The 13,238-nt window shown below is 34.3% G+C and overlaps 1 protein-coding gene across 2 annotated transcripts; it reads right to left on the reverse strand.

Moving 5' to 3' along the window:
• Positions 1–3,289: 3,289 nt before the first annotated feature.
• LOC122600034 (probable plastidic glucose transporter 2) lies at positions 3,290–11,551 on the reverse strand. Of its 2 annotated transcripts, none has more exons than XM_043772678.1 (15): positions 11,479–11,551; positions 11,331–11,390; positions 10,177–10,330; positions 9,550–9,661; positions 9,191–9,258; positions 8,962–9,094; positions 8,039–8,138; positions 7,498–7,610; positions 7,295–7,388; positions 6,206–6,359; positions 5,919–6,062; positions 5,743–5,816; positions 4,883–4,971; positions 4,051–4,165; positions 3,290–3,711 (listed from the first exon to the last, which is right to left on the reverse strand). In XM_043772678.1, the coding sequence occupies exons 3-15, from the start codon at positions 10,271–10,273 to the stop codon at positions 3,529–3,531; spliced, it is 1,476 nt and encodes a 491-aa protein (XP_043628613.1). In that variant the 5' UTR covers positions 10,274–10,330; positions 11,331–11,390; positions 11,479–11,551; the 3' UTR covers positions 3,290–3,528. The 2 variants fall into 2 exon arrangements, with proteins under 2 accessions (XP_043628613.1, XP_043628611.1); XM_043772676.1 differs by having other exon boundaries at positions 11,327–11,390.
• Positions 11,552–13,238: the final 1,687 nt, after the last annotated feature.

The raw sequence follows: 13,238 nt of genomic DNA on the forward strand, positions 1-13,238 counted from the left end.
CTCTAGATTGTAAGCTCACAAGTATAGTTCCGAACGTTTTTGCAAAAATAAGCACACCAATTATAGATCAAGATTTTGTGCCTTATTAAAGGCATCCCAAAATCATTAGTATCCAACTTTTAAATATTACAACACTATTGTAAGTATCCAGTGGCATTTTATCGAGGGAACTAACAAACCTGTGCACGGTTTTAAGCTATGAAGTTCCTGAACTGCTTTGTTCCTCGCAATGAAATTCCATAGGTAGTAATCTGTTGATTTCGACATCACAACTTTCTAAAAAAAAAAAAAAATTAGTAAACAATTAGCACAAAAAGTAAAAAAAGATCATCACATAACATAATCTAACTGATCAAACCAAACAAAAAAAAAAAAAAAGGAATAGAAGGTATATATTATTGAACGGGTACGTACCCTAATTGTAGCATCACTTTCCAACAAATGGAAAGCATCAAGAAGGTTTTTTGCTGCAGGATTTGATGGTGGTTTCATAATAATGCTTGAAGTATCAATTGAATAAGATGCATGCACAATACTCTGCCTTCTATTTATTATTGATATACTTGTTGAACCATATCCTGTATTCATTGTCCTGCTAGTTCCAAAACACACATATATATTACAACAACATTATGCATATGAATATAAGGCTGTCCAAATCTAAGCTTAGGTGTGAAGCCTTCAAATACTAATTTATTTTTAAATATTTGTTGAATTTAATTAAATCGCATGGCCTCATGAATTTTATGGATTAAAAAAATAATATGTGAGTGTTTCACACCTAACCTTAGATACCTAGCAGCCTTATATTCCACATCTCTCGATATATAAATATATTATGTCACATTAATACTTATAACACGTACAAAAGTATAACTATTTATATTATTTTTTGGTCGGGTTTGTAAACATTATGAACAAGGAAAGAAAAAATTTAAGACTCAATCACACCTTCTAAAATCAGACATGACCTTTTCATTTTCAAATTCAGTAAGAGCAGATCCATAAGATGAAATAGATGAAGCATTTGGAATAATTAGTAGTGATGGTGAGCGGCGGTTTCCGATGGCGGTGGTCGTCATTGTATGTACTATGGCTCCTCTTCCTCCTGCTGCACCTGCGCCTCCCCTGATTACAAGTTTTAAATAAGCAACAAAAGTAGAAAAGAAAGACATTTGTTGTTAAATACAAGATTCTTTTGTTGTTTGACACTTTTAAGATACATGTTTGTTAAGGTTTGATATTATCTTTCACGAGAAAATTTATTGATCATGGTTACTCCGATTTTTTTATATTAATAGATAAAGATCATGCCTAAGTACTTAAACATACATATGCTATATAATGTAAATACAAAAAATGAATACTTCTTAAATTTTTAGCCTAGTTAAGGTGCAACTTTATATTTTCATTCCAATATCAATGTCATGTTTTTTTGGGTATGTTTGGTAAAAATAGCCGGAGCTAAGAGCTAGGGCTACAACTAAGGCTGAAGTTAAGGGTTAGAGCTGTAAAAATAAAGCTTTCAATTATATAAAACTGTTTAATAAACAAGCTGCAAGATATAGCTAAAAATGTAAAATTACATTAACAGGTATAAAATTTTCACAAGGATAAGATGATCAACCTTGTTTGTACAAAGTGATAAGTTGATGTCATTTGGTATTACGGCTCCACATCATTGAACTACGACTCTTTTTTACTAGTCGGTAGTCATTACCAATGTTTTAAAAACCGGTATTTTAGTTATACCGGCGTGGAAAAAATTTCCGGTATTATCGGTAATACCGGGAATACCGGCCGGTACGACTATTTTAAAATTATTATATTTTTTTGTGTAAAAATCTTACAAAACTTGTTACAATTTAACAAAAATAGTCAAAAATAATACCAAATATGTATTTCATGATAAAATATAGATTTTAAAGTTCACAAATAACAAAAAATAACATTAAAATATCATAAAAAAAAAATTTTTTTAAATCAAAATTTAATTTTTGAAAATATAAAAAATCAAAATTTAATTTTTGAAAATACCGGAAATACCGGTATGGTAATACCGGAAAATACCGGGAATACCGGAAATACCGGCCGGTATTGAATAGTGAAAATACCGAAAAAATACCGGACTTAAAATACCGGCGTGGTCTCCGATACCGATAATACCGGCCGGTATTTACCGGTATTTAAAACATTGTTCATTACTTTTATGGTAACATAGATTGAAAAACTTATTTTGTGGGTCCCTAGTAAAAATGTATCTACCAAAAAACACAAAGCAACTAACGTATGTTTTGTTTTATAGAAAGAACTACAAAACCACACCAAGGAGCCGAAACCTTGATACTCGTTCACCATGCAAAGAAAACAAATGTCCAGGAAGCTAAACTTCAAGTCATAAACGTCTATAACTACGAGCAAAGCCACAAGTCAAATCCTTAGCAGTAGGCGGGGTTATATGTTAACCATCATTATAGATGATTATGAGGGTTCAATAAAAAAACATACATAGATGTGTTACATATGATTATGGATACTATTTTAACAAAATATCAATATAAATTTTTAAATTAAAGAATTTAACAAGTTGGAACTTGAAAGCATGATGTAATGCCTTATGTGAGTATACTTTTATTATAGCTGTTGCATCAGCCATAATATTCTTAGAATCTTAGGTAACTATTCCGAGAAATCCCAATTCAACGCCTATATTATACGATTGTTTAAGCATATATATAAACAGAAAAATAACAATCAAATCAACAAAAAGTAAAAAACAATTCATAAAGTTAGAAACACAATAATTAAGTATTAACTTACCGTAAGTGATAAGCCAAAAGTGAATGTTATGAATAGCCACCGAGAGAGAGAGAGAGATGTGTATAAAGATATGATTATTGATCATGCAAAACTCAATATGAAAAAGGAGTTGTTAAAGCGATTTGGATTACTGGAGCATATGGGAAAAAAATTTAACCAGGGTATAGGGTTTTTATTTTAAGACTTTTTATTTCAAGAGTAGCTTTTATTTAGAAGCCTTACGCCCTAGCCACTAAAAAGCCCATAAAAAAGCCTTCATCCAAATAGACCCAATGTAATGTAACCATTAAAGAAAAACTATCTATATTTTACATTTCGACATTTAATTATTATTTTAATAAATTTTTAATCTACAATTAGTACCTGGTACCTAGTATACATTCTCTAAATAATGCATACAATTTTCTAATAATCGTTATCGTTATTATCTAATAAAGTATGGATTCCTAACCAATTATTTAACATCAGCTTTTAGAAAAAGGTTATACTACTTCATATTTAGTATTGCACACATTTGCATATCAAATATATCAAGTCTTTGTTTACTTTACATCCATCGTCTTCCTAACATACAAATAACCTCTAATACATTGCTCACCAACCTCCTATGTTGTAGATAGCCTCAGTTACTTCGGATTAGTACCAGTATTATAATCGATCTCCATTTTACTCTTATCACCATAACAGAAAACCTGTCTAAACTCCGGTCTATTCTTGTGGCAGAAGAGCTATCTCAATTTCTTGAAGTGTTTTTCCTTTTGTTTCCATGATGTTCCTTTTAACAAATGCTACTCCCACCAAGCAAAATGTACCCAACATCGAGTACAATAGCTGAGGGCCCATTAGCTCGAGTAAGCGTAGAAAGAGTAATCCCACCATGAAATTGAACACCTAGTAAATACATACGACATTTACCAAGAATCATTTTGTCAATCAAACTACAAAAACTGGAGGTGGTAATTTTAACAAATGCTACCCCCGCCAAGCAAAATGTACCCAAGATTGAGTACAATGGCTAAGGACCCACAATATAAAAGAAAGTTTTTGTGTTATAGGATTCAAGGAAAAAGGGACAAAGAAAATGATGGGTAACCCTACCCGTCCCGTTTGACCCATACGAAACTTTTATCCATACTGACCCAAACCCATTTTTAAATATTCCTCAATGCGTCTGAACTACCCATCATCCACCCCAAAGAACTGGAGTTACAGATATACGAGGAGTATTACCCAATGAACTGACATGCAAAAGGCCATGGCTTTTGCTCTTATTCTGCTAGGAAAGATTTCTGAGATGAGGAGACCTGGAACAGGCCCGGCTCCAATAGCAAATGAAAACACAAACCTGCATAAAGATAAGCTACGTTTTACATTTATCATATAAAAGAACGGAGCATTTAGGAAAGATGGGGAGAATTCTAAGCTATTCAGGTGAGAACATGTTAATTTGTAATAATGTCAAATGAGTTTAATGGTTCAAACTTCAAAGTATTGTAACTGGTTAAAAAGCTACCATACTGCTTCATTGACAAAATAAATGTTTTGATCCTTGTATTAATCACAGTTTCTTTGATCATTCATTTTTACACCAACTATTAATAACACTTATGAAATAGACAAGCGAAGTTTTTGACCCTATCCGACCTAATCCGCTTGGAACCCCTCAAAATATTTTACTTGTTACAAACCCGACCAGTTTAAATCCCTATTCCTTAACCCGTCTATATTGCTCCAAATTTTAAGAGATGCATTTGAGACAACCAAGTCAGAACTCAATCAATGCTCTGTCTATATAAAAGCTTAGGGTGTTCCGATTTTCGTTTTGATGGTTATCTGAAGCTTGACCTAACTGAAGCTTAGCTCATTAGCCTTTGCAGGGGTGTGAAGCCCTAACATGCTAGGCTTAAACTTGGCTTGGGCTACCAAGTTCTCTGATGAGGCACTTCATCTTTCTTAAACTACCAAAAGAAATTTTAGAAAACTAAATCTTGACATTAAATTGATCATTTATCAAAAATAATGATCATTTGGATTATTTTAAGGAAGTACAAAGTGGTCTTACATTAGCATACCACCGATAGAGAGGTAAAAAGCCCCAGACGTTGATGCAAACAGACCCGCGCCAACTGCTTGGAAGACCGTAGATATTGCCTGAGCAACAACAATAAAACTTTACAAATCTAGTATCGCAACTTCAGTACTTATGCAATTAAAGAAACATTGCCAGTCCTATGAGCAAATAATGACAAGAGAAAAACAGATGATAAAATTGGCCCTTTTAAGATTGTTCATGGGTGAATTTGGATTACAAGTACATCTAACCTTCGTTTTAAAAGACATAACTTACTGGGGGACTTGGATTTATGCTTTGAAAGAGATTATCTGATGATACTCAAATGTTTTGTATAAAGTTGCTTACATTTGCAGTATTCACTTTTCGATACTTGCTGGATAAACAAATTCTTCAAAGTATCATGTTATGTAGAAGTCATATATGGATATAATTTAGAAAAGCTGCAACATAACTGATTGTCTAAGGATAACAAAAAAAAATTACCTATTAGTAATATCCCTTCTTTTAATCTAATTTGTGAAAATTTTACTCCAATTTCACAAGAAATCTAGCCATTATACAAACACTTTTGATAGCTTTTTTTTCCACTTATTCCTTGAATAATCAGAATTTCTGAAGTACTGAAGCATCTGATGTTTAAACTATCCAACTTCAAATAGCAAAATCACACCAAGACATATCTCCTACATGCGGTTCTATTACAGTTGATTATATGATTAATTAATATCACAAAATCACTTCCAAAACACATCCAAACACGCTTTATACTTATATAGTATATAGCAATACATCCATTTATGCAGTAATAATCTCAATGAGGCATCAACAATTAGGCATACAAAAATTACCATGCCGAAGAAACTCCACAGAAGGAGAACCCTCCTCCCAAGTTTATCCATTAAAAGCAATGCAATGAAAGATCCTGTATAAATGTAAATCTGATGTCAGAAACTATGTGGTGGCTGATAGGTAGATCAGGTAGGCTAACAGGTTAACCACGAGATGTCAGATATAGAGTGATTACCAAATAGGTTGACGATCCCCACAAAGGCGTTGGCAAGGTTTGACGGAATTCCCGCACTTCTAAATACAGTTGAAGAGAAGTAAAAGACAGCATTTATGCCTGATAGCTGTTGTAAAGCAAATAGGGTTGATCCAATAAATACAACTGCAAAACGAGAACGTGAATAACAGTGCAATTTGCAGTGGAGTGAAGAAATCCAAGTAGGTCTGATTGCCCAGATCAAAACTAGGTAGGGGGTATATGCATGATGGTAACCCTATATTTTGCCCTTAATAGTTCACAGTTACCTTTAGAATAACGCCCATAAATAAGTTCTGAAATCGTAACGGTATCACTTTCATCTCCTCTATCTGATTTTAGTAACTCTGCCATTGCTGATCTAACATTTGCAGATCCTAGAAGCTTCTGGAACTCCACTTCCGCTTCAGTATTACGTCCCCTCTATTAAGCATAGGAGGAAATTCACATTAGCTCAAGCACTAGCATGTAGTATGCAAGTAACTTACAGGCTATTTGATGCATATTGGAACTTTTTAAGTCATCTAGTAAATTCGTGCTGTAGTAACGAACAAACTTTTTAGCTGGAAGAAACACGTGCTGATATGTCCAGCAGCATATTACACTGGTTAACTGATAGAAAATGTAGTTTAGGTAACTCGACTGATTAAATTGCTTCGACATAATGTTTAACTATAACCTACACCAAAAGATACTAAATTCATATATCGGTTTGCAGTTCAGTCACAAGTTTACCAGTCAACCAAAATTTATTGAGAGAATGTCTTAATTTCAATTACCCAAAGTAAAAAACTTCAAACAAATAATTATTTTATGTTCCAACATCATCAAAATCCAAAAACGTAATGCCATATTGCCAACTCATACATTATTTGATTTATTAAATAAAGACATTGGTCTATTTGTGGTTGGTCCTATATTAAGTACATAGTAACAACTTTGAAATAGTAAATGCTTTTTTAGTATAAGTTCATAAAGAAGTAGAAAAGGACTTATTGTTCTTCAGATTCTCCAATCTAATTTAGCTTTAGTCTATAAGATGTCTAAAAGAATACATAATGCTATTTTAGTTTTTCGGTTCACGTCCAAACCTAAAATCTTGAACACAAACATAAACTGAAAACTAACCAATCCCATTGCATATTGTTAACTAAAACAAAAATAATAAATAAACAGAAAGAGGTTCAGCTAACCAAACATTTGGTTCAAGTATCTACTGGTTTCGTTATAGTTTTGACACACCTTAGATATGCATGCCATGTGTATAGAGAAGTACATAATACACACAAAAATGTATGCACAAGCAAATTCAGATTAACATAAACCATCTCAAGAAAATATTAATATAGACAACAAACCTTGTAAAGCCAGTGTGGACTCTCAGCACAGAAAATCATAGCAAGAGCAAGCAGCGAGGAAGGAATAGTAGATAACCAGAAGCAAATACGCCACCTGAACAAGCAGATTCGAATGTTGAATCCTATATATTACTACATTTTTTAAGACCTGGACAGCATATTATAAAGTGCAGAGAGAAGGTAGCATCCATTTATATCCTTACCAGCCTGAGATACTCTTAACAGGGATCCCTATCAAAAGAGCCCCCATTAACCCTAAACAAGTTGATATTTGAATGAAGCTGCCATAAGTACCACGGACAGAAGGAGGCGAAACCTTCAAGATATCAAAAAAGGAAGTTAGGTGGCCATCTCAGACCAATTACTTAAGGAAAAGCCATTTGTGTGTATGGCATATCTAAAAGGGTCAAAGAGGTATAGATGAAAGTCAATCAGAAAGGATTAAAGGAAACCGGTAGAACACAAAAATCATCCAAAATGCATTTTTAATGCATAAAACCTCCTAAATCATTATAGACTTGTAGTTAAAAGATCAGATCAGATTAGTAAAACACCCCGACTATTCAATCATACTTGACACACTAATATTTATTAATTTATATAAAGAAGACTAAAATTTAGGACCAAAAGTACTTCAAGTTTAGCAGACAGGTTAACCAGTCCGAAAATGACCAATTTTAAACCATTACCCAACCCACCCGATCCACATGCACATCCATATCTGAACAGGTAGTGCTGTTTGACCTCTGTGATATAGAGAGACGCGACAGGAGGACCAATCCCCAGCCCAATTCCAACGATGAACCTTCCAAGTAGCATCCCCGCCAAATTATTTGTTGTTGCACTGCAAAGATTATTAATTGGCATCTCTTGATCAGACTTTATATGCATAAGTGAAAAGTAGTAAGAGAAAGCATGATCTTTCAGCCAAGGGGCTTAACACACCCATCCCCAAGAAACCTATTGAAGTTCATGCTACATGTATATAATTTGCAGGTCATATTATCTAGAACCAAGTAGCATCAAACATAATTTTTTTTATTTTTTTTTTGAAAGGCAGGTGGGAAGGTTGTTCCATCAAGCTGAGCAGTGACATCCAAACGGGCAGTATGCTCAGGGTTCGAGGCGCCTTACACCGCTGGTATCCCCAAAGGGAGCCCATTTTACACTAAAGAGGTAAATGCCCGAGGTCAATGGGGAATACAAGATTCGATCCAATGACCTCCAAGCCAACATCCCCTCTCGCCAAGATACCCAGAAGGTACCCCGGCTGGCCACGCGCCAGAAGCTAGGTGGTTAGCATCAAACATAATATAGATTGAGTGTCACAAATATATATATTATAGTTCTTCATAGTTGATACTAGTTGGTCTTCCCCATTCCTATTTCACTCACTCCAATATGTATTATGCATAACCCATCTCTTGTTATGAAGCCAAATATAACTTACAATCAGTAAACAGATGAATAATTTATTTGGCTACATGTTTCTTTGATTTGCCCTTGGGTAATCAATGCATATAAATAACTTCAATTATGGTCGAAAACATTCTCTAGTATGTCCCTTTTTTCGAACAATCTCTATTTAATCCTTATTTAGAACCACTTTAGGCATTTAAAATGGTCAAAGATCGGCCAAACATTATCGTTCTTGCAGATATTATTACCTACAAGCAGCACCTATGACCATAGGCAAAGCACATAACTGAAAAGTCCTGCGGCGCCCAAATTCATCAGCGATCCAACCACTGAACAAAGATCCGATAAAGGCACCACCAAGGCAGGTACTAACCACCAAACCTTCATTTACAACAAAGAGAAGTAGCACATAAGACACAGTTTAATTGAATATATCAGAGAAATAGAATAATGATCTTTGTGAGAACAAAAGGATACCCTCGGCTAAGCTATCCCCACTAAAACCAAGATCATGGGAAATGCTTTCAAGCGGTTCATTCACCACCCTGCACATAAATGAACAACGTTTAGTGTTTACATGTCACGGACTTTGAAAGTTTCCTACTATGTGGATTAGATGCTCTTAATTTAATGTAATATCTCTTCTGAATTACACCACATAGAGGACATACAATAAGCAAAGTTATCTGCATTTCTTGTAACGGTCTGTCAAGCATGCAGCGGTTGCCACCACCAATATGCTTTGTGTTATGAGGAATTATCTTCGAACAAACTCAACTTTTTTGTTTTTCAGGGAGAGGCAATAAAAATAAGAAATATAAAGATTGAGAACGAACCCAAGATGGTAACCAAATAGAAACGAGACTATAGAGGCCACAAGTACATGAGGCAAAGAATGTCTTGAAGGTGGGTCAGTGGACTCTGGGACCATATCATCCTGCAAAAACTCTACATGCACAAACAAGATTCAGCATCACAAACAGCCATATTGTAATTGTAAATGTTAATGAGACAACAAAGCACTACAAACACCATAAGCTTCCTTAAGTTTAACTCTCTTCTTTTGTCAAACCCACAAATAATTTGTGTTCTAATTACAAATCTCAATTTAAAGGTTCAACCATCTGAAAGATGCTTCTTTATATATTTTCAAATACATTTGCAACTATAATGATTCCCTAAATTGTTCGTCGATATATAAAGAACATAAATACTTAAGTTGAAACATCCTAAAACTATTATTATATAACATTAAGTTCTCAGATATACAACAGTAGTGATGGTGAATAGCATGATAATTATGGTGGAATACTTTTGTGGAAAATTCTATAGTCCTAATATCAAATGTATTATGTATGATCTAGGCATTTGCATTTTTTTAACTTCAAATGACCTTTTTATAAGAAGAAAAAGCATTGGAATCGAAGCTTGAACAAATATGATAAAGAATTTCTGAGCTTTACCTGAACCATCTTCTTCTTCTAAGTCAGCCGAATATGTACCATCCTTAGACGACATTCGCTTGTACATGGAGGCAGAACCGTGTGGGTGCACCCGCATGCCACAACCTAAGAAAACTTAACTTCTGGATTGGCCAGCTCCCAGGACTAAAAGACACTGTCATAAAACCAATCTACCCATCAAACATAGAGTCATCATATACAAAAATAAGATTCATAACACTAAACTTATGAATGCAATAACCAAGCAAAGTCTTGGATTCAACCCACAAAGATTAACACCTTCCAGATGAAGGTTGGCCCATAATTCCAGAAATTTCTGGACCAACCAAGAAGCTTCAAGGACTATCTAGAGAACTCTATAAAGCCTCCGCATAGTTTTAAGCCTATAGTTTGTTTGTACAGAATATTCAAATGTAAACTTTCACATACTTTATATAATATAATTGAAATAAAATAAGAAACTAAATATACTATACACAAGATATATGTGAGAAAGAAGTTGGTTCACTTCTTTTGTAACTGGCAAAACTGATCCACACACCACACTCAGCCCCACGGGCAAAATACAGAAGGCAAATGTAAACTTGCACTCACTCAACGACCCACAAAGTAAAACGTCCGTGCTCATACTAAAAACATGAACGTATTTGCAACGTCTCCATAACCAGCCGAGCTACGAGTTTGGAAATCCAACTCGTGCAGAATCTCAATAACCAACCAATAGGCTGGATGCTAAAATCAGTCTAAACAATGTCCTCCACATTCTATTCTTAGGGCACGTAGATCGGGTACTGGTGTCGGTCAATTATCAATGTTTTACTAATTCAGCTCAATTACATAAAGTTATGAATCCACGTTACATAGTAATCATTTCGCAAAAATCGAAATTTCGTTATCGATTGTAACATCGACACATAACTAAATAGCATCATGATTACAATACAAATCATTATGTCATTAACATCAAACCATATCATACAAATTACTACTAATATTAATTAAATAATTAGTAACTTTAAAGAATCAAATTAAACTAAACAATCAGTAAATGTGTGCAGTAAAAATCAGACTTGAATTTTTACTAATAATAATAATCAATTCGATAGATAAATTAAAAAAAGAATTAACTGTAAAATTGAAAGCTGCTTACCTACCTAAGGAATATTGATATTATTGATTTGATATGAAGAAATGAATCGAAATTGAATTGAAATCTGAAACAGCAAAATCGCAAGGGATTATTACAAAGTTTCGGAAGTTTCTATACAGATATAGAAAGATATAGATACAGATTATACATACAGTAGTTAATGAGTGAGTGAGTATAGAAGTGTAGAATGTAGAATAATTTGCTATGGCTTTATACGTACGCAAATGTTGAAGGCGGTGGGGTGGCTTATATTTTGTGTGGCTAAAAACCATATGATGCGCCAATTTCTATTTCGCTTTGGCTTTCACCACCCTTTAAAAGGGGTAAACCCAATTTTATCAAACCTATTAAAAATTAGCCAATAAAATTCATCGTTTCATTGTAAGGGGCGGTTTAGTTCACAAAATGTTATTAAGAAATTGTAAATAGAATTGGAATATGAAGGAATTGAAATATGAAAGTTCTAATACGCAACATAGAGCACACACACATTTCCTAAAAAAAAAACCCCGTCATGATTCATCTTTTCCGACAAGGCACCAACACGCAACACCATATTTGAAACCCCGTATTCATCTTTCTTCTGTAGCCTAACCTTATTCATCATGATCTAACACACAAATACACACTACACAGCCAGCGGGGATGTCATTTCGGTAAGCATCAACGGTAGTGGCTGTACTCCGCAGCAACGATATTATTACTCGGTTAGCATCAGCGGTGCTGGCGGCTACTGTTACTCTAATAAACAACAATGATGGTGATTCTTAATCCGATACAGCAGCATTCAGTAGTGGCAACGACTGTGCAGGAGAAGTTTTTTTATGAAAATCCATATGAGATGCAACATCTATAGAGAATTTTCTATGAGACAACAGCCTGGAGAAGAAGTAGAAATGATATGTTACGGTAGAAAGGAAAGTGTATGATTGGAGGGCTTTTTTGTCATAATGTTTGAATTCCAATGAAATCACAAACTTTCCATGTATATGTTAGAAGGAATTTTAAATTCCTTATTTTAAAGAATTGGTAAGAAGTTTTATAATTCCAATTTCTTCCTTTTCCAACCAAACAAGTGAAATAATGGAATTCGAAATCCAATTCCTATGAATTCCAAAGGACTCCAACGAACCAAACAGGACCTAACCTTTCAACTCTTCCAACCAACCCTCTAAACCTTATTCATTGACATTCATTAAAATTTTAACCTTCCCAAAACATTTTTTCTTAATTAAAAGAAAACAATTATTTAAACAACTAAAATACTATTTCATTAAATTAAAAGAAAAACATACATATAAAAAGTCCATAACATAAGCCATAAAATTAAAAATACGATAAAGTCCATTACACAATCAAACTACAAATAAAACATGATAAATTTAAAATTGCACGACCATCCATATGTGTTTGCGAATTGGCATTTCTTCTTGAGCACCCATTCCAACAAAACCGGATCATCAATATCGCGTACGACTCCTTGAAGAACTTGTAGTCATCCCGTTCGGTCTTCTCTTTTTGTTGTACGAGTTGGAGGTTCAAAAGAGCTTGCGTCTTCTCGATGATATCCGCCATCATTTTCTTCTTCACTTCGGCATACGATTGGACGGAGTCAACAATAGTAGTCGTCTTCGATGACGTCTCACCAACTGGTTTCTTGCCTTTCCTTGAACGAGTGGGGGGTATCGTCTTCATTCAAATCCGGAATGATTGTAGCTGGATCATTGCAACTCGACTCATAGTTTCCCCCCTCAGATGACTTTCTTCGCTTGTCGGAACTAGTGGATGAACCGTCGGCGACATGTTGTTGAGTAGTTTATTGGTGAGGAAAGTTTTGCCTACTTTAGTGTCATAATCGGGAAAGGCGTTTTCCAACACGTCAAGATCACTACACCCACTTTCCCACAAACGA

This window comes from Erigeron canadensis, chromosome 5, assembly GCF_010389155.1.
Source record: "Erigeron canadensis isolate Cc75 chromosome 5, C_canadensis_v1, whole genome shotgun sequence".
Taxonomy (NCBI): Eukaryota; Viridiplantae; Streptophyta; class Magnoliopsida; order Asterales; family Asteraceae; genus Erigeron; species Erigeron canadensis.

Bases quoted from the DNA above. Each gene is read 5' to 3' on its own strand.
- LOC122600034 (XM_043772678.1), bottom strand. From the start codon at position 10,273: ATGCGGGTGCACCCACACGGTTCTGCCTCCATGTACAAGCGAATGTCG. The intron at 9,095-9,190 runs GTATCCTTTTGT...TTGTAAATGAAG, and splicing joins TGGGGATAGCTTAGCCGAGG to GTTTGGTGGTTAGTACCTGC. The intron at 7,611-8,038 runs GTCAAACAGCAC...GATATCTTGAAG, and splicing joins CGTCTCTCTATATCACAGAG to GTTTCGCCTCCTTCTGTCCG.